This window comes from Oncorhynchus kisutch, linkage group LG25 (genome assembly GCF_002021735.2).
Source record: "Oncorhynchus kisutch isolate 150728-3 linkage group LG25, Okis_V2, whole genome shotgun sequence".
NCBI lineage: Eukaryota > Metazoa > Chordata > Actinopteri > Salmoniformes > Salmonidae > Oncorhynchus > Oncorhynchus kisutch.
Genome location: NC_034198.2, coordinates 4,297,467 through 4,319,167, shown reverse-complemented (window position 1 = coordinate 4,319,167; position 21,701 = coordinate 4,297,467). Strand labels below are relative to the sequence as shown.

Here is a 21,701-nt window from a genome sequence, read left to right as displayed (position 1 = left end):
TTGTAGTTTTTTTGAAACACTTTTAGCATGGGCCAGACCCTGTTGTTACCTCATATCCCAGTAATAATGCCTTGCCTTAATAGATTTGCCATTGGCTCAATTTACCCCAAGGTTCTCTCTCTCTCTCTCTCTCTCTCTCTCTCTCTCTCTCTCTCTCTCTCTCTCTCTCTCTCTCTCTCTCTCTCTCTCATACACACACACACACACACACACACACACACACACACACACACACACACACACACACACACACACACACACACACACACACACACACACACACACACACACACACACACACACACACACACACACACACACACACACACACAGACCTGATATGAAAGAGCTTTGAGTCAGGTGAACTGCCATAGATGCAAAGTGTGTGTGTTCAGTGTACACACAGGGTGCGTTCGACAATGTTAAATAGAAACTGCCCTTTCAGCTCAGATTCAGCTGGCATTCCCCCTCGCTTTGTGGACTCTCATCATCGATTAACAGAGCCCAATGTGCAGCTTGTGCTTGGGGTTTAGAGCAGGAACCGCAAGCCAATATGTCTCTTTCTCTCTCTCTCTTTCTCTCTCTTTCTCTCTCTTTCTCTCTCTCTCTCTCTCTCTCTCTCTCTCTCTCTCTCTCTCTCTCTCTCTCTCTCTCTCTCTCTCTCTCTCTCTCTCTCTCTCTTTCCCTCCTTCCCCCTCTACATCAGAAGTGCACAACTCAGGCCCACAAGTTTCCCAGTCCTGCTGGTTTGTCCCTGGTATGGGTACATGATGTCTGGAAAGTGAATGTATTGTTTCCCAGTCCTGCTGGTTTGTCCCTGGTATGGGTACATGATATCTGGAAAGTGAATGTATTGTTTCCAAGTCCTGCTGGTTTGTCCCTGGTATGGGTACATGATGTCTGGAAAGTGAATGTATTGTTTCCCAGTCCTGCTGGTTTGTCCCTGGTATGGGTACATGATGTCTGGAAAGTGAATGTATTGTTTCCCAGTCCTGCTGGTTTGTCCCTGGTATGGGTACATGATGTCTGGAAAGTGAATGTATTGTTTCCCAGTCCTGCTGGTTTGTTCCTGGTATGGGTACATGATGTCTGGAAAGTGAATGTATTGTTTCCCAGTCCTGCTGGTTTGTCCCTGGTATGGGTACATGATGTCTGGAAAGTGAATGTATTGTTTCCCAGTCCTGCTGGTTTGTCCCTGGTATGGGTACATGATGTCTGGAAAGTGAATGTATTGTTTCCCAGTCCTGCTGGTTTGTCCCTGGTATGGGTACATGATGTCTGGAAAGTGAATGTATTGTTTCCCAGTCCTGCTGGTTTGTCCCTGGTATGGGTACATGATGTCTGGAAAGTGAATGTATTGCTTCCCAGTCCTGCTGGTTTGTCCCTGGTATGGGTACATGATGTCTGGAAAGTGAATGTATTGTTTCCCAGTCCTGCTGGTTTGTCCCTGGTATGGGTACATGATGTCTGGAAAGTGAATGTATTGTTTCCCAGTCCTGCTGGTTTGTCCCTGGTATGGGTACATGATGTCTGGAAAGTGAATGTATTGTTTCCCAGTCCTGCTGGTTTGTCCCTGGTATGGGTACATGATGTCTGGAAAGTGAATGTATTGTTTCCCAGTCCTGCTGGTTTGTCCCTGGTATGGGTACATTATGTCTGGAAAGTGAATGTATTGTTTCCCAGTCCTGCTGGTTTGTCCCTGGTATGGGTACATGATGTCTGGAAAGTGAATGTATTGTTTCCCAGTCCTGCTGGTTTGTCCCTGGTATGGGTACATGATGTCTGGAAAGTGAATGTATTGTTTCCAAGTCCTGCTGGTTTGTCCCTGGTATGGGTACATGATGTCTGGAAAGTGAATGTATTGTTTCCCAGTCCTGCTGGTTTGTCCCTGGTATGGGTACATGATGTCTGGAAAGTGAATGTATTGTTTCCCAGTCCTGCTGGTTTGTCCCTGGTATGGGTACATGATGTCTGGAAAGTGAATGTATTGTTTCCCAGTCCTGCTGGTTTGTCCCTGGTATGGGTACATGATGTCTGGAAAGTGAATGTATTGTTTTCCAGTCCTGCTGGTTTGTCCCTGGTATGGGTACATGATGTCTGGAAAGTGAATGTATTGTTTCCCAGTCCTGCTGGTTTGTCCCTGGTATGGGTACATGATGTCTGGAAAGTGAATGTATTGTTTCCCAGTCCTGCTGGTTTGTCCCTGGTATGGGTACATGATGTCTGGAAAGTGAATGTATTGTTTCCCAGTCCTGCTGGTTTGTCCCTGGTATGGGTACATGATGTCTGGAAAGTGAATGTATTGTTTCCCAGTCCTGCTGGTTTGTCCCTGGTATGGGTACATGATGTCTGGAAAGTGAATGTATTGTTTCCCAGTCCTGCTGGTTTGTCCCTGGTATGGGTACATGATGTCTGGAAAGTGAATGTATTGTTTCCCAGTCCTGCTGGTTTGTCCCTGGTATGGGTACATGATGTCTGGAAAGTGAATGATTGTTTCCCAGTCCTGCTGGTTTGTCCCTGGTATGGGTACATGATGTCTGGAAAGTGAATGTATTGTTTCCCAGTCCTGCTGGTTTGTCCCTGGTATGGGTACATGATGTCTGGAAAGGGAATGTATTGTTTCCCAGGTGGAAGCTAGCTCGTTAATGTAAAAGGCATAGTGACCTTCGAGGGCTGGAGCTATGCTTAATAGATTCTGGTTTTTGCGTAGTCAGGAGAAGGTGGGCCTTCCTAATACTTATGTGTAGGGCTGTCACAATTATTGTATAATCGTGTAACCGAGCTTGGTTTTTCTTGTCATAATCATCTTAGTACATTCATTGTAGGAGGGGGGATTCAACTTTATTTTCAAGTAGATTTACCCAATAAACGTTGAAAAATTTTTACGTGCAGAAAGGCAGAGGATTCCAAAAGTTCCAAGCTGTCAAAACCATTTGTTTTTGAGACAGGGTGTCACCAAAGCTGTGCTGTATTGGGTAGGTATGTCGAAGGTCATTTTCAAAGATGCATTATGATACATTACAAGCTTAAAAAGACATTTACCTTGGTCATTTGCATGACAATTAATTTTTACCCAAAATTCCACAATTGTCATAGCTCTACATATGTGCTTGTTTGGCCTCAGAACATTGCCTTCGGAGCAGCTCATTGGTCAGGCTTCAAACAGACATCAAGGAATCTTCGCTCCCAACTGCCTTGGGTGGCGGCCATTTTGCGTCATCCTCATCATTGTCATCATGCATGGCATGTTACGTCATATGGTCTGCCACTATTTATTTTATGTAGAATCCAAGCCACTTCTCGTGCACACTCTTGGATGACTCATAGAATAAGTGAAAAATGAAATGTGTTTTACATTGCCATGGGCTATCATTGTGACTGCAAAATAACATGATCTTAGACTAAACATACTGTTCCTGTGGGGTTCAAGTTGGGTTGTTGAGAAAGGGACAGTTATAGTGTGAGTGTGTGTCTGTGTGTGTGTGTGTGTCTATCTGTCTTCCTGCGCCTGTGTGTATTTGTGTCTGTGTGCACGCACGTCTGTCAATGTGTTTGTGTGTCCTGCTGTGTCGTGAATGCACCTACCTCTCCTCATAACCCCCCCCAGTGTGTCCTGACCTTTGAGTTGGTGAGTGGAGAAGAGATCATCATGGCTCACTCATGGCTCTGCCTGTCTCTCTGCCTGCTTGTCTGACTAGCTCTCTGCCTGCCTGGCTGCCTGTCTCTCTGCCTGCCTGGCTGCCTAGCTCTCTGCCTGCCTGGCTGCCTAGCTCTCTGCCTGCCTGGCTGCCTGTCTCTCTGCCTGCCTGGCTGCCTAGCTCTCTGCCTGCCTGGCTGCCTAGCTCTCTGCCTGCCTGGCTGCCTAGCTCTCTGCCTGCCTGGATGCCTAGCTCTCTGCCTGCCTGGCTGCCTTGCTCTCTGCCTGCCTGGCTGCCTGTCTCTCTGCCTGCCTGGCTGCCTAGCTCTCTGCCTGCTTGTCTGACTAGCTCTCTGCCTGCCTGTCTGCCTGTCTCTCTGCCTGCCTGGCTGCCTGTCTCTCTGCCTGCCTGGCTGCCTAGCTCTCTGCCTGCCTGGCTGCCTGTCTCTCTGGCTGCCTCTCTCTCTGCCTGCCTGGCTGCCTAGCTCTCTGCCTGCTTGTCTGACTAGCTCTCTGCCTGCCTGGCTGCCTGGTGCCCTCAAGACATAGGGGGTGGGCAGTGGGTTGACACCGACTCAGTCTGGTTATAGTCATGGGTGCTACTCATAGTATCACCATTGTATCCCTGAGAGACTATTTAGGTTGTTTTAGGTGGGAAGGGGGTCTTCAAAGAGGTTTGACATTATATACATACATGTAGTAACTGGCAGTCCCAAATTAATTTTAGCCATTGCAGTCTGCGAGGGTGGTTGAGTTATTTGTAATTGTGCACCTGTCCACAGAGATGTATTGACTTTTTTGTCCAAAACTTCAGTAATGCATTTAATTACATTATTAAAGGGATTCTCCGATTCATTTGTGTACTTTTCAGCCAGTAGTTCTGAAAGTAGAGCTCACGAGCCCAAAGTGGTTCCCGAAAGTGACGTACTGTCACATATGTGCAGATATGTGGACCTTGTCATTGCTCTCTCTCCAGCTCTGCTGTGGGTGCATCATGTGCATCTTGCTAGCTGTCACTCATATGGCAAGGGGCTGAAGCTCATTGGTTGAACTGGAATTGCTAAGGGGCTGGCCCACATGGGCGAAAATGTAGGGAAAATACTGCAGCACAGCTCCCAGAAAAACACTTGCTTTCAAACTAGGGATTTTGTGACTAATTAAGGCAAGACAATAATTCTGCATAAGGATTCTGCACGTATGAACTACACATTGATACATCCAGCCCAAAGTGGGAGGTTTAAAAAATACTTTATAGCCACCAAAGTACCGGAGCATGTCTTTAACCCTGTTAGAATAACCTAATCAATCTGACTGGCGTTACTGTGTGTATAGTGTGCCTTGGCACCCTGCTAATCTATATTTCCAAGTGTATGTGTTGTTGTAACAATGTTTTGACAGTTAGAAGACCAAAGACTCAAAACATTGTTTCAATATACCTCATGGTAGCATCAAATCGATGAGTCTTTTCATTTTTGCTGAATATGCACAGCACCTGCCCCAAACCATTGCATGTTTCTATGGGTTGTACATATTGTACAGCGTCTGCGCTTCATATCCCTTGAAAAAAATGCAGCACACAAACTACACAGGGTTACACATTCAGTCTAAAATGGGGGCAAACTGACCTACCTATGAGATGTGAAAAGAGGTCATTGTTTTCATCGAGGTTGCTGCAATAATAAGATGTGGTCTTATTTAGTGATAAGATAGCAGATATTCATTTGATATAGGAGTGCTGAAAGTTAATTGATGGAGTTTGAAGATCAAGATTCAAAAGTGAGGATACGGGATAGAAAGAGAAAGAGCGATGAAGACGGAGATGGAAGCTGACAGAGATAGTGTGAATAAGTGAGAGATGAAGAGGGAGGGATGGACAGAAGGAGAGAGGAACAATGGAAAATACACTGAGTAATATGAGTCAGCATGGTGCAGATGGGTATAATAATATAGCACACATCCTACCCTCCTCTCTTTTATCCTCTCCTCCCCTTGTGCTTCTCTTTTTCCTTCCTCTATCCTCCTCCACCCTCCTTTCTCTGGTGAATTGATGGGAGTGTGTCCCAGGCTGCTCGCAGTAATAAGGGAATTTATGTTAATTTCGTCCCGCCCATTGATTTACTGGGGACAGATGAACGTTTGATTCAGTCAATTTGTTACAATCCTTTACTTCTGATAGAGAGTCTATACTGCAGCTGTGTATGGAGCATAGGGGCAGAGTTAAGATACTGGAAAAGAGAAAGAATTGGTAGAAAACACAGCCTGCTAAAGTGTCACAGAAACCATTGTAAAGAAAAAGTATGTGCATAATATTCCAACTATATTACTTTAAGTACAACTTTAAGTACAGACAGTTTCATTCTATGAGGCAAGACATATACCCGAATACAAGAATAATACCAGACCCAACATAATGTTTTCTTATTCTGAAAAGTGGAAGCATGTACAGTTGAAGTCGGAAGTTTACATACACCTTAGCCAAAGACATTTAAAGTCATTTTTTCACAATCCCTGACATTTAATCCTAGTACAAATTCCCTGTCTTAGGTCAGTTTGGATCACCACTTTATTTTAAGAATGTGAAATGTCAGAATAATAGTAGAGAGAATGATTTATTTCAGCTTTTATTTCTTTCATCACATTGCCAGTGGGTCAAAAGTTTACATACACAGTTAGTATTTGGTAGCATTGCCTTTATTATTTTTTACTTGGGTCTGTCAAGACTTCTTCCGAAGTAGATGCCTCTCCTTGTTCGGGCGATGTTCGGCGGTTTGACGCCACCGGCCTTCTAGCCATCGCTGATCCATTTTAAATTTTCCATTTGTTTTGTCTCGTTTTCCCACACACCTGGTTCTCATTGTCCCTCATTATGTGTTGTGTATTTAACCCTCTGTTTCCCCCATGTCTTTGTGTGGTATTGTTTATCTGTTTTGATGTATGCGCACGTTAGTCTGGTTGCGCTGGGTATTATGTATTTTGTGTTCATTGTGCCGTGTGCTTTTGGTTCGCCTGAATAAAAGGCTCTGTGTGCTACCCAATTTCTGCTCTCCTGCGCCAGACTCCCTTGCAGCCATTTACGCATACCAGACAGGATCAAATGTTTCGGGGTAGCCTTCCATGAGCTTCCCACAATAAGATGGATGAATTTTGGCCATTCCTTCTGACAGAGATGGTGTAACCGAGTCAGGTTTGTAGGCCTCCTTGCTCGCACATGCTTTTTCAGTTCTGTCCACAAATTTTCAATAGAATTGAGGTCAAGGCTTTGTGATGGCCAGTCCAATACCTTGACTTTGCTGTCCTTAAGCCATTTTGCCACAACTTTGGAAGTTGAAGCGACCAAGCTTTAACTTCCTGACTGATGTCTTGAGATGTTGCTTCAATATATCCACATAATTTTCTTTCCTCATGATGCCAGCTATTTTGTGAAGTGCACCAGTCCCTCCTGCAACAAATCACCCCCAAAACATAATGCTTCCACCCCCGTGCTTCATGGTTGGAATGGTGTTCTATGGCTTGCAAACCTCCCCTTTGGTCCTCCAAACATAACGATGGTCATTATGGCCAAACAGTTTTTGTTTCATCAGACCAGAGGACATTTCTCCAAAAAGTACGATCTTTGTCCCCATGTGCAGTTGCAAACCGTAGTCTGACGTTTTTATGGTGGTTTTGGAGCAGTGGCTCCTTCCTTGCCGAGTGGCCTTTCAGGTTATGTCGATATAGGACTCGTTTTACTGTGGATATAGATACTTTTGTACCCGTTTCCTCCAGGATCTTCACAAGGTCCTCTGCTGTTGTTCTGGGATTGATTTGCACTTTCCGCACCAAAGTACGTTCATCTCTAGGACAGAATGCGTCTCCTTCCTGAGCGGTATGATGGCTCCGTGATCCCATGGTGTTTATACTTGCGTACTATTGATGGTACAGATGAACGTTGTACCTTCAGGTGTTTGGAAATTGCTCCCAAGGATGAACCAGACTTGTGGAGGTCTACAATTAATTTTCTGAGGTCTTGGCTGATTTATTTTGTTTTCCCCATGATGTCAAGTAAAGAGGCACTGAGTTTGAAGGTAGCCCTTGAAATACATCCACAGGTACACCTCCAATTGACTCAAATGATGTCAATTAGCCTATCAGAAGCTTCTAAAGCCATGGCATCATTTTCTGGAATTGTCCAAGCTGTTTAAAGGCACAGTCAATTTAGTGTATGTAAACTTCTGACCCACTGGAATAGTGATACCGTGAATTATAAGTGAAATAATCTGTCTGTAAACAACTGTTGGAAAAATGTCCTAACCGACCTGCCAAAACTATCGTTTGTTAACAAGAAATGTGTGGAGTGGTTGAAAAACGAGTTTTAATGACTCCAACCTAAGTGTATGTAAACTTCCGACTTCAACTGTACCTGTGCTTGGCAGTAGTAATTATAGGTTTTTCCAGTACCAAAACCATTCTGTGACTTTATTTGACCATTGGAAAACTGTGCAAATACCACATTGCAGGCTCAGTTCATTTGCCCCAAAGTCTCTGTAAGTTTGTGTGTTTGTTTTCAGGCCTGCTGGGTTGCCAGCAGTTCAGCAGCCCATCTCAGAACTACAGCACACTGCTACTGGAGGAGGACAATGGGGTGCTGTATGTAGGGGCCAGGGGGGCTCTCTACGCCCTGGACACCACCAACATCTCTACACCTGGCAATCTCACGGTGAGCACCAGCCTGGACTTTCCGTTTCGATGGGCAACAAAGTTGTATTGTTTTATAACTGCTAAACTGCTTAGCTGTGACAGCACAACATATCATATAACCGATATGTTGCAATGGCAAAACTAATCCTATTTCACAAATCTTTTTCTCCTTCACAAATCTTAAACAGGACTGGCTAATAATAGCCTTAAGGAGATTCAGTAAATCCTATAATAGGTACATTTTTTGCAGTGTGACTATTGGATTAAATGTAGGGGGCAAGTTTACTCACGGGCCAATAGAATAGATTAAAACACAATGATGTTGTTGATGGGAGTAACTGGAGTATTAAAATGGAGTATTCACTGGAGTATTCAAGTATTGCCATGGTACACTGCCCCATGCTCCCACTGGGTGGTCATTATTGTCTCCCGATGTTTGCAGATTGATTGGGAAGCTTCGGCAGAGCAGAAGAAGCAGTGTCTCAACAAAGGAAAAGACAATCAGGTATAACCAATGGCGTGTAGCACCCACTGCTCAACACACAAACTATCTCTCTCTGCTTCTGACTCTTTCTCTCTTTATTCGATGGTCCTATCTCGTATAACAATTATGTGGTGTTGTTATTATAATGTAACAATGTATTTCTGATCAAGAAGGAGTCAAGTGAATGTGTTAGCCTTCAAGATTATGTGGATGTTATATAGATGTATAACCACACTGTTGTGTCTCTCCTACAGACAGATTGTTACAATCACATCCGCTTCCTGCAGAGGTACAATGAGACTCACCTGTACGTCTGTGGCACGCACGCCTTCAGGCCCCTCTGTGCTTACATAGTAAGAGCTGTCCTTCCTTTTGCTCGGGATTCCCTGGTTTACATTCAGGCTCCCAACAAACTGCCCATAGAGCCCCACTGTGGACACGTCATAAAACCCATAGAAACTAGTGGTCAAACACAGAAATGGTTCCAAATCTTTTTTCACCATCCATTTTTCCCTACGGGGACCACTTCAAACAAGGTCTGTGTTTCATGTAGGCTTTCCCTGGTGTGATGTTTTGATAACAGCGTAAATCTCTCTCGGACAAATGCTAATTAGCATCAAATGAGACGTCCTGCAACACTACAAATCCCTGCAAGCTCCTGCACGTCATCTGTAGTTGACACCTTTGCTGTCAGCTAGCTGGCTACTAGCTTCCTTGATCCAAAATGAAAGATATATTGAACATTTTCATTTACTGTTCCAAATTTTATTTAACTAATATTTGTTGTCTTATTTATGCATTTGGTCTTGTGTCTTGAACATAATACTAACCTAGTAGCAGTCAGATATTTACAATGTGCTACGAACTCTAGGCCACTCCAACAATTACATCAATGAATTCTAGGCCACTCCAACAATTACATCAATGAATTCTAGGCCACTCCAACAATTACATCAATGGATTCTAGGCCACTCCAACAATTACATCAATGAATTCTAGGCCACTCCAACAATTACATCAATGAATTCTAGGCCACTCCAACAATTACATCAATGAATTCTAGGCCACTCCAACAATTACATCAATGGATTCTAGGCCACTCCAACAATTACATCAATGGATTCTAGGCCACTCCAACAATTACATCAATGGATTCTAGGCCACTCCAACAATTACATCAATGAATTCTAGGCCACTCCAACAATTACTTCAATGAATTCTAGGCCACTCCAACAATTACATCAATGAATTCTAGGCCACTCCAACAATTACATCAATGGATTCTAGGCCACTCCAACAATTACATCAATGAATTCTAGGCCACTCCAACAATTACATCAATGGATTCTAGGCCACTCCAACAATTACATCAATGGATTCTAGGCCACTCCAACAATTACATCAATGAATTCTAGGCCACTCCAACAATTACATCAATGAATTCTAGGCCACTCCAACAATTACATCAATGAATTCTAGGCCACTCCAACAATTACATCAATGGATTCTAGGCCACTCCAACAATTACATCAATGGATTCTAGGCCACTCCAACAATTACATCAATGAATTCTAGGCCACTCCAACAATTACATCAATGAATTCTAGGCCACTCCAACAATTACATCAATGAATTCTAGGCCACTCCAACAATTACATCAATGAATTCTAGGCCACTCCAACAATTACATCAATGGATTCTAGGCCACTCCAACAATTACATCAATGAATTCTAGGCCACTCCAACAATTACATCAATGGATTCTAGGCCACTCCAACAATTACATCAATGAATTCTAGGCCACTCCAACAATTACATCAATGAATTCTAGGCCACTCCAACAATTACATCAATGAATTCTAGGCCACTCCAACAATTACATCAATGGATTCTAGGCCACTCCAACAATTACATCAATGAATTCTAGGCCACTCCAACAATTACATCAATGGATTCTAGGCCACTCCAACAATTACATCAATGAATTCTAGGCCACTCCAACAATTACATCAATGAATTCTAGGCCACTCCAACAATTACATCAATGGATTCTAGGCCACTCCAACAATTACATCAATGAATTCTAGGCCACTCCAACAATTACATCAATGGATTCTAGGCCACTCCAACAATTACATCAATGAATTCTAGGCCACTCCAACAATTACATCAATGGATTCTAGGGCACTCCAACAATTACATCAATGAATTCTAGGCCACTCCAACAATTACATCAATGAATTCTAGGCCACTCCAACAATTACATCAATGGATTCTAGGCCACTCCAACAATTACATCAATGAATTCTAGGCCACTCCAACAATTACATCAATGGATTCTAGGCCACTCCAACAATTACATCAATGAATTCTAGGCCACTCCAACAATTACATCAATGGATTCTAGGCCACTCCAACAATTACATCAATGGATTCTAGGCCACTCCAACAATTACATCAATGAATTCTAGGCCACTCCAACAATTACATCAATGAATTCTAGGCCACTCCAACAATTACATCAATGAATTCTAGGCCACTCCAACAATTACATCAATGGATTCTAGGCCACTCCAACAATTACATCAATGGATTCTAGGCCACTCCAACAATTACATCAATGGATTCTAGGCCACTCCAACAATTACATCAATGAATTCTAGGCCACTCCAACAATTACATCAATGGATTCTAGGCCACTCCAACAATTACATCAATGGATTCTAGGCCACTCCAACAATTACATCAATGAATTCTAGGCCACTCCAACAATTATATCAATGAATTCTAGGCCACTCCAACAATTACATCAATGAATTCTAGGCCACTCCAACAATTACATCAATGAATTCTAGGCCACTCCAACAATTACATCAATGAATTCTAGGCCACTCCAACAATTACATCAATGAATTCTAGGCTACTCCAACAATTACATCAATGGATTCTAGGCCACTCCAACAATTACATCAATGAATTCTAGGCCACTCCAACAATTACATCAATGGATTCTAGGCCACTCCAACAATTACATCAATGAATTCTAGGCCACTCCAACAATTACATCAATGAATTCTAGGCCACTCCAACAATTACATCAATGGATTCTAGGCCACTCCAACAATTACATCAATGAATTCTAGGCCACTCCAACAATTACATCAATGGATTCTAGGCCACTCCAACAATTACATCAATGAATTCTAGGCCACTCCAACAATTACATCAATGGATTCTAGGCCACTCCAACAATTACATCAATGGATTCTAGGCCACTCCAACAATTACATCAATGAATTCTAGGCCACTCCAACAATTATATCAATGAATTCTAGGCCACTCCAACAATTACATCAATGAATTCTAGGCCACTCCAACAATTACATCAATGAATTCTAGGCCACTCCAACAATTACATCAATGAATTCTAGGCCACTCCAACAATTACATCAATGAATTCTAGGCCACTCCAACAATTACATCAATGGATTCTAGGCCACTCCAACAATTACATCAATGAATTCTAGGCCACTCCAACAATTACATCAATGGATTCTAGGCCACTCCAACAATTACATCAATGAATTCTAGGCCACTCCAACAATTACATCAATGAATTCTAGGCCACTCCAACAATTACATCAATGAATTCTAGGCCACTCCAACAATTACATCAATGGATTCTAGGCCACTCCAACAATTACATCAATGAATTCTAGGCCACTCCAACAATTACATCAATGGATTCTAGGCCACTCCAACAATTACATCAATGGATTCTAGGCCACTCCAACAATTACATCAATGAATTCTAGGCCACTCCAACAATTACATCAATGGATTCTAGGCCACTCCAACAATTACATCAATGAATTCTAGGCCACTCCAACAATTATATCAATGAATTCTAGGCCACTCCAACAATTACATCAATGGATTCTAGGCCACTCCAACAATTACATCAATGAATTCTAGGCCACTCCAACAATTACATCAATGGATTCTAGGCCACTCCAACAATTACATCAATGAATTCTAGGCCACTCCAACAATTACATCAATGAATTCTAGGCCACTCCAACAATTACATCAATGGATTCTAGGCCACTCCAAAAATTACATCAATGAATTCTAGGCCACTCCAACAATTACATCAATGAATTCTAGGCCACTCCAACAATTACATCAATGAATTCTAGGCCACTCCAACAATTACATCAATGGATTCTAGGCCACTCCAACAATTACATCAATGAATTCTAGGCCACTCCAACAATTACATCAATGGATTCTAGGCCACTCCAACAATTACATCAATGAATTCTAGGCCACTCCAACAATTACATCAATGGATTCTAGGCCACTCCAACAATTACATCAATGAATTCTAGGCCACTCCAACAATTACATCAATGGATTCTAGGCCACTCCAACAATTACATCAATGAATTCTAGGCCACTCCAACAATTACATCAATGAATTCTAGGCCACTCCAACAATTACATCAATGGATTCTAGGCCACTCCAACAATTACATCAATGAATTCTAGGCCACTCCAACAATTACATCAATGAATTCTAGGCCACTCCAACAATTACATCAATGGATTCTAGGCCACTCCAACAATTACATCAATGAATTCTAGGCCACTCCAACAATTACATCAATGAATTCTAGGCCACTCCAACAATTACATCAATGAATTCTAGGCCACTCCAACAATTACATCAATGGATTCTAGGCCACTCCAACAATTACATCAATGAATTCTAGGCCACTCCAACAATTACATCAATGGATTCTAGGCCACTCCAACAATTACATCAATGAATTCTAGGCCACTCCAACAATTACATCAATGGATTCTAGGCCACTCCAACAATTACATCAATGGATTCTAGGCCACTCCAACAATTACATCAATGAATTCTAGGCCACTCCAACAATTATATCAATGAATTCTAGGCCACTCCAACAATTACATCAATGGATTCTAGGCCACTCCAACAATTACATCAATGAATTCTAGGCCACTCCAACAATTACATCAATGGATTCTAGGCCACTCCAACAATTACATCAATGAATTCTAGGCCACTCCAACAATTACATCAATGGATTCTAGGCCACTCCAACAATTACATCAATGGATTCTAGGCCACTCCAACAATTACATCAATGAATTCTAGGCCACTCCAACAATTACATCAATGGATTCTAGGCCACTCCAACAATTACATCAATGAATTCTAGGCCACTCCAACAATTACATCAATGGATTCTAGGCCACTCCAACAATTACATCAATGAATTCTAGGCCACTCCAACAATTACATCAATGAATTCTAGGCCACTCCAACAATTACATCAATGGATTCTAGGCCACTCCAACAATTACATCAATGAATTCTAGGCCACTCCAACAATTACATCAATGGATTCTAGGCCACTCCAACAATTACATCAATGAATTCTAGGCCACTCCAACAATTACATCAATGAATTCTAGGCCACTCCAACAATTACATCAATGAATTCTAGGCCACTCCAACAATTACATCAATGGATTCTAGGCCACTCCAACAATTACATCAATGAATTCTAGGCCACTCCAACAATTACATCAATGGATTCTAGGCCACTCCAACAATTACATCAATGAATTCTAGGCCACTCCAACAATTACATCAATGGATTCTAGGCCACTCCAACAATTACATCAATGAATTCTAGGCCACTCCAACAATTACATCAATGAATTCTAGGCCACTCCAACAATTACATCAATGAATTCTAGGCCACTCCAACAATTACATCAATGGATTCTAGGCCACTCCAACAATTACATCAATGAATTCTAGGCCACTCCAACAATTACATCAATGGATTCTAGGCCACTCCAACAATTACATCAATGAATTCTAGGCCACTCCAACAATTACATCAATGGATTCTAGGCCACTCCAACAATTACATCAATGGATTCTAGGCCACTCCAACAATTACATCAATGAATTCTAGGCCACTCCAACAATTATATCAATGAATTCTAGGCCACTCCAACAATTACATCAATGGATTCTAGGCCACTCCAACAATTACATCAATGAATTCTAGGCCACTCCAACAATTACATCAATGGATTCTAGGCCACTCCAACAATTACATCAATGAATTCTAGGCCACTCCAACAATTACATCAATGGATTCTAGGCCACTCCAACAATTACATCAATGGATTCTAGGCCACTCCAACAATTACATCAATGAATTCTAGGCCACTCCAACAATTATATCAATGAATTCTAGGCCACTCCAACAATTACATCAATGAATTCTAGGCCACTCCAACAATTACATCAATGAATTCTAGGCCACTCCAACAATTACATCAATGAATTCTAGGCCACTCCAACAATTACATCAATGAATTCTAGGCCACTCCAACAATTACATCAATGGATTCTAGGCCACTCCAACAATTACATCAATGAATTCTAGGCCACTCCAACAATTACATAAATGGATTCTAGGCCACTCCAACAATTACATCAATGAATTCTAGGCCACTCCAACAATTACATCAATGGATTCTAGGCCACTCCAACAATTACATCAATGGATTCTAGGCCACTCCAACAATTACATCAATGAATTCTAGGCCACTCCAACAATTACATCAATGAATTCTAGGCCACTCCAACAATTACATCAATGGATTCTAGGCCACTCCAACAATTACATCAATGAATTCTAGGCCACTCCAACAATTACATCAATGAATTCTAGGCCACTCCAACAATTACATCAATGAATTCTAGGCCACTCCAACAATTACATCAATGGATTCTAGGCCACTCCAACAATTACATCAATGAATTCTAGGCCACTCCAACAATTACATCAATGGATTCTAGGCCACTCCAACAATACATCAATGTAGCCACTCCAATTACATCAATGAATTCTAGGCCACTCCAACAATTACATCAATGAATTCTAGGCCACTCCAACAATTACATCAATGAATTCTAGGCCACTCCAACAATTACATCAATGGATTCTAGGCCACTCCAACAATTACATCAATGAATTCTAGGCCACTCCAACAATTACATCAATGAATTCTAGGCCACTCCAACAATTACATCAATGGATTCTAGGCCACTCCAACAATTACATCAATGGATTCTAGGCCACTCCAACAATTACATCAATGGATTCTAGGCCACTCCAACAATTACATCAATGAATTCTAGGCCACTCCAACAATTACATCAATGAATTCTAGGCCACTCCAACAATTACATCAATGAATTCTAGGCCACTCCAACAATTACATCAATGGATTCTAGGCCACTCCAACAATTACATCAATGGATTCTAGGCCACTCCAACAATTACATCAATGGATTCTAGGCCACTCCAACAATTACATCAATTAAATAAATCAAAATAGTTAACAGTGCATACATATGCCTTTCATACATAACATATAAACATCTGACTTGATTTATTCATCAATGCCAGGTGTTGGGACGTCGAAGAGCACAGTATTAATTATTATTACTAACATATCCGAGAGAGCACAGATTCTCCTGCTTTTCCATTTTAGGAATTAGACCAGCACGAATAACAAAATGTAAAACGGCATGTTGTGATTTTTGGTGGGTGAGATACAAATGGAGAAACAACTGGGTGTGTAAGGTATGTTTAATCCAAAATACTAGCTCAACACCAGCAGAATGAGAAACCGACTCAAAACAAGGAAGCCATGCCTGCACGCAGCTGTGTCAACACCCATCTTGTCAATTTAACGGGTCCATGTTGCTGCTGTCAATTGTGACCAGCATGAGAACTGCATTACACAGGCAAAAAAAGGTAGCAAAAACAGATGTAATCAAATCAAAAGTAGTAGTGAAGGAAGCAGCATAGGGAAATTGGGAAGGTAGGGTGGGTTTATAAGAGATAAGATGGAGAGTTCCAAAGTGTGCGAAGTTCGAGGGACCATCGGGCATAAATGGCATAGTTTGGAATAAGGGTTAGCTAGAGGGATGGTTGGTCATGGAATAAACATCAAATGGGGTGTGTGCTTCTCCACCCCTTTTTAGGTCATTGTCACAAAAATCCGTCCAGTCGCAATCGCGGTCTCAGCGTAGTCATTCTGTCAGTTGCAGCATTCATATCATGGTCATTGTGTGTATGTGAATCACAACATTAAAGGCGATGAGTCATCACAGCATTTCAACAAATTGAGCCATACACAATATCACTTTTTGACATTTATATTTACCAGGTAGGCTAGTTGAGAACAAGTTCTCATTTGCAACTGCGACCTGGCCAAGATAAAGCATAGCAAGTCGACACATACAACAACACAGAGTTACACATGGAATAAACAAAACATAGTCAATAATACAGTAGAAAAAGTCTATATACAGTGTGTGCAAATGAGGTAGGATAAGGGAGTTAATGCAATAAATTGGCCATGGTGGCGAAGTAATTACAATATAGCAATTAAACACTGGAATGGTAAATGTGCAGAAGATGAATGTGCAAGTAGAGATACTGGGGTACAAAGGAGCAAGATAAATTAATCAATAGAGTATGGGGATGAGGTAGGTAGATAGATGGGCTGTTTACAGATGGGCAGGTGCAGTGATCTGTGAATTTAAGGCCAGTCACCACAGAATGAAATTATATTCTTGCATCTTCCTTTCAATTTTGAGATCTGTTGGTATTTTGGTCCATTAATATTATTATTTTCAAAAAGTAAACATAAAAATGACAAAACTTGATGAAAATGTATATTTTCTTAGTTTATCATGCTACCTTCATCAACATTTTAATGAATTTGAAACACTTAAAAAATTGCCATAAATCAATGATTTCAAATCTCACTACATTAAATGACACATAATTTAAAAGCCCATCTCATAGAGATTGTTACAAACTGGACTATATTAGTAACTTACTTTGAACAGATGGTTATTGGGTCACAGAAGGGTTTGGTTAAATGTGGAAGACACATTTCAGTTGAATACATTGAGTTGAACAACTGACTAGGCAACTAGGTTGCCCTTTCCCCTTTCTGAATAGACGTTTGGTAGTCTAAATTCAGTGTACTTGTCTTTAACTGCAATTTCCCGAAGGGCAGACTCTTCCCACACGCCAACTCATTTTTCTCAGCTTCAGAAGCATCTGAATAGATATATTCTCCAGACCTATCTAGAGGGAATTGTTGATATGCTTTTTACATTTTTTATTCTAGATGATTTTCTTTGGAAAAATATGCCAAAATGCATTTTACATACATGTCTTTTGTATTTTACAGGTAGAAAAAAATGTATTTATCCACAATCTGCTCTGGACAAGTCCCATCATGGAGTGTCTTAACATGAAATCAAAATATTTAGTCTGACTTCACCCAGTGTCCTGAAAAATGGATTTGCGCGATATGGAAATATTTGCATATTTTAATAACATATTTAAGAAATGTTTCATATAAAATATTCAGAAATGTGTGTCTACATTTAACTGGTAAAAGTTGATTGTGATATGATTAAGGGGGGAAAAGTACCCTATGAGGGTGTGGTGCCTGGCCTTAAGCATTGAAGACAGCATTTTGTTGACATTGAGTCAATCAATCAATCAAATGTATTTATAAAGCCCTTCTGACATCAGCTGATGTCACGAAGTGCTGTACAGAAACACAGCCTAAAACCCCAAACAGCAAGCAATGCAGGTGTAGAAGCACGGTGGCTAGGAAAAACTCCCTAGAAAGGCCAAATCATTGGAAGAAACCTAGAGAGGAACCAGGCTATGAGGGGTGGCCAGTCCTCTTCTGGCTGTGCCGGGTGGAGATTAGAACAGAACATGGTCAAGATGATCAAATGTTCATTGATGACCAGCGGGGTCAAATAATAACATTCACAGTGGTTGTTGAGGGTGCACCAGGTGACCACCTCAGGAGTAAATGTCATTCGGCTTTTCATAGCCGATCATTCAGAGTATCTCTACTGCTCCTGCTGTCTCTAGAGAGTTGAAAACAGCAGGTCTAGGACAGGTAGCACGTCCGGGGAACAGGTCAAGGTTCCATAGCCGCAGGCAGAACAGTTGAAACTGGAGCAGCAGCACGGCCAGGTGGACTGGGGACAGCAAGGAGTCATCAGGCCAGGTAGTCCTGCGGCATGGTCCTAAGGCTCAGGTCCTCCGAGAGAAAGAGAGAATTAGAGAGAGCATACTTAAATTCACACACCGGACACCGGATAAAACAGGAGAAATACTCCAGATATAACAGACTGACCCTAGCCCCCGACACATAAACTACTGCAGGCTGAGACAGGAGGGGTCGGGAGACACTGTGGCCCCATCCTACGATACCCCCGGACAGGGCCAAACAGGCAGGATATAACCCCACCCACTTTGCCAAAGCACAGCCCCCACACCACTAGAGGGATATCTTCAACCACCAACTTACCATCCTGAGACAAGGCCGAGTAAAGCCCACAAAGATCTCCGCCACGGCACAACCCAAGCGGGGGCGCCAACCCGGACAGGAAGATCACGTCAGTGACTCAACCCACTCAAGTGACACACCCCTCCTAGGGACAGAATGGTAAGCCAGTGACTCAGAGGCTGAGAAGAGGCAGAGAATCCCAGTGGAGAGAGGGGAACCGGCCAGGTTGAGACCGAGTCTGCGTCTCTCACATGGGTAGGCAGACCATTCCATAAAAATGGAGCTCTTATAGGAGAAAGCCCTGCCTCCAGCTGTTGCTTAGAAATTCTAGGGACAGTAAGGAGGCCTGCGTCTTGTGACTGTAGCGTAAGTGTAGGTATGTACTGCAGGACCAAATTGGAAAGATAGGTAGGAGCAAGCCCATGTAATGCTTTGTAGGTTAGCAGTAAACCCTTGAAATCAGCCCTTGCCTTAACAGGAAGCCAGTGTAGAGAGGCTAGCACTGGAGTAAGAGGATCACATTTTTTGGTTCTAGTCAAGATTCTAGCAGCCGTGTTTAGCACTAACTGAAGTTTATTTATTGCTTTATCCGGGTAACCGGAAAGTAGAGCATTGCAGTAGTCTAACCTAGAAGTGACAAAGCATGGACTATGTCTACTGTGTGTGAATGATGAAAGAATCTTACCCTAGCTGGAGTTCCATTTGAGTGTGTGTGGTCACTTAGGCCTGCACATCAACCAGTACTGGGACCATTGAAGACTTACGGATACATGCTCTCAAAGTTCCGCTTGAATGTCTTTGGGTCTGTGTCTATAAAAGGTCAAGTACAAAATTAAGTAAGTTAACAATCTGTGGCTAAGATTGAATTCAAAGTTGACACAAATGATAAACTAAGCAATACGATGCAACAAATTACGACACATATGAAAGACTGCACCACAGAGGCCAGTACATTAACTTACAAATAGATAGGACAGGGCAGGTGTGGACCAGTGATGCCTTGGCTGCAGTCTTCTGGTCTGCAGCTGCTCCCTTCATCTTCGCAACCACCGCCTTGGCATCAGTCAACAAGTTCAACTTGAGAGTGGAGCATGCGTTATATATCAATAACATCTACAGTATATGAATCTATCCCTGATTACAAAGCATACCTGACTACAAATCATAGCCTATCGCTGTTATGTTGATTATCAGGTGTTAGAGTTGGGCTGGGACAAAACGCTTCACAGACTCCTGCTCTTCTGGACTTCCCGCAATGACTGAAATATTACAGGAAGTTGAAACAGCTTTCCTAGGGGAGGTGATAAGACTCAGGCTCACCCATTGGTTCTGGAATAATGTTGGCAATTTGGCATCAATATCATGACAGTATTTCTACCTCACAACAAATATGTGACTAACAATGAATTTAAAACCCACCAATGCAAATTAGACTAAATAAGGTTACATTACCTTTCCTTGTAGCTATACTGACAACCACTCTGTCTGCTGTATTCTCTCTTTGTTCTTGATTCCTTATTAGGATGCCGGTGGGCAGAGTTGGGAGGGTCGTCAGCTACATGGGAAACACCTGGGCGTGTCCCAGGATAAATAGACATCTTCCACCACATTCATTGAGGAGACTCTCTCCACGCAGGCACACTATTGTTTATTTGGCTATAGGTTACCTTAGTTAATAAATATATTTTGTTATTTATTATCTCCACGTTGTCTCCCTTTTGTTACGGGCTTTGAGCCGGTTCATAACAGCAAACAGATCAATGTCTCCCTGCAGTAAAGTAAGCACGCTGTTGCCTCAAGACTAGCTAGATTACAGGTATTGTGTATATTCAAAACTTGCCCTAGACAGTTCAAGAATTGTCAATTTAAACAAATTTACCCAATCTACTCATTACTAAATTTAGCTAACATTAGATAGTTAATCCAGATATTCTTACCTTTGCCTTGATTTGGCTGTCTCGTCCAGATTATCATGGCCCTGGTGAGTGACGTGAAGCTTGAGACAGGCATTTGTAGTTCTGTATGATAGCCACATTAGCAGCTAATTAATGTTTCATTTTTGGGGAATAAATACAGGGTTTATATATTGATAAAAGTCACGTTGTCCTAGATAGATTTACACGGTTGTCAAAACATCACACCAGGCAGTGGTGTAAAGTACTTCAGTAAAAATACTTTAAAGTACTACTTAAGTAGTTTTTGGGGTATCTGTACTTTACTTTACTATTTATATTTTTGACTACTTTTACTTTTACTTCACTACATTCCTAAAGAAAATGATGTACTTTTTACTCCATACATTTTCCCTGACACCCAAAAGTACTCATTACATTTTGAATGCTTACCATGACAGGAAAATGGTCACACACTTATCAAGTTAACATCCCTGATCAATTTCTACTGCCTCTGATCTGGCGGACTCACTAAACACAAATGCTTTGT

General features: G+C 41.8%; 1 protein-coding gene across 1 annotated transcript in view; it reads left to right on the top strand.

Annotated features, from left to right (window-relative positions):
• The window catches only part of LOC109870595 (semaphorin-4G-like), a 52,484-nt gene that overhangs the window by 7,831 nt on the left and 22,952 nt on the right, over positions 1–21,701 (top strand). The window contains exons 2-4 of the mRNA XM_020461169.2: positions 8,185–8,333; positions 8,757–8,819; positions 9,053–9,151. Coding sequence (XP_020316758.1) covers positions 8,185–8,333; positions 8,757–8,819; positions 9,053–9,151 — 311 coding nt within the window. The remainder of the gene's footprint in view (positions 1–8,184; positions 8,334–8,756; positions 8,820–9,052; positions 9,152–21,701) is intronic.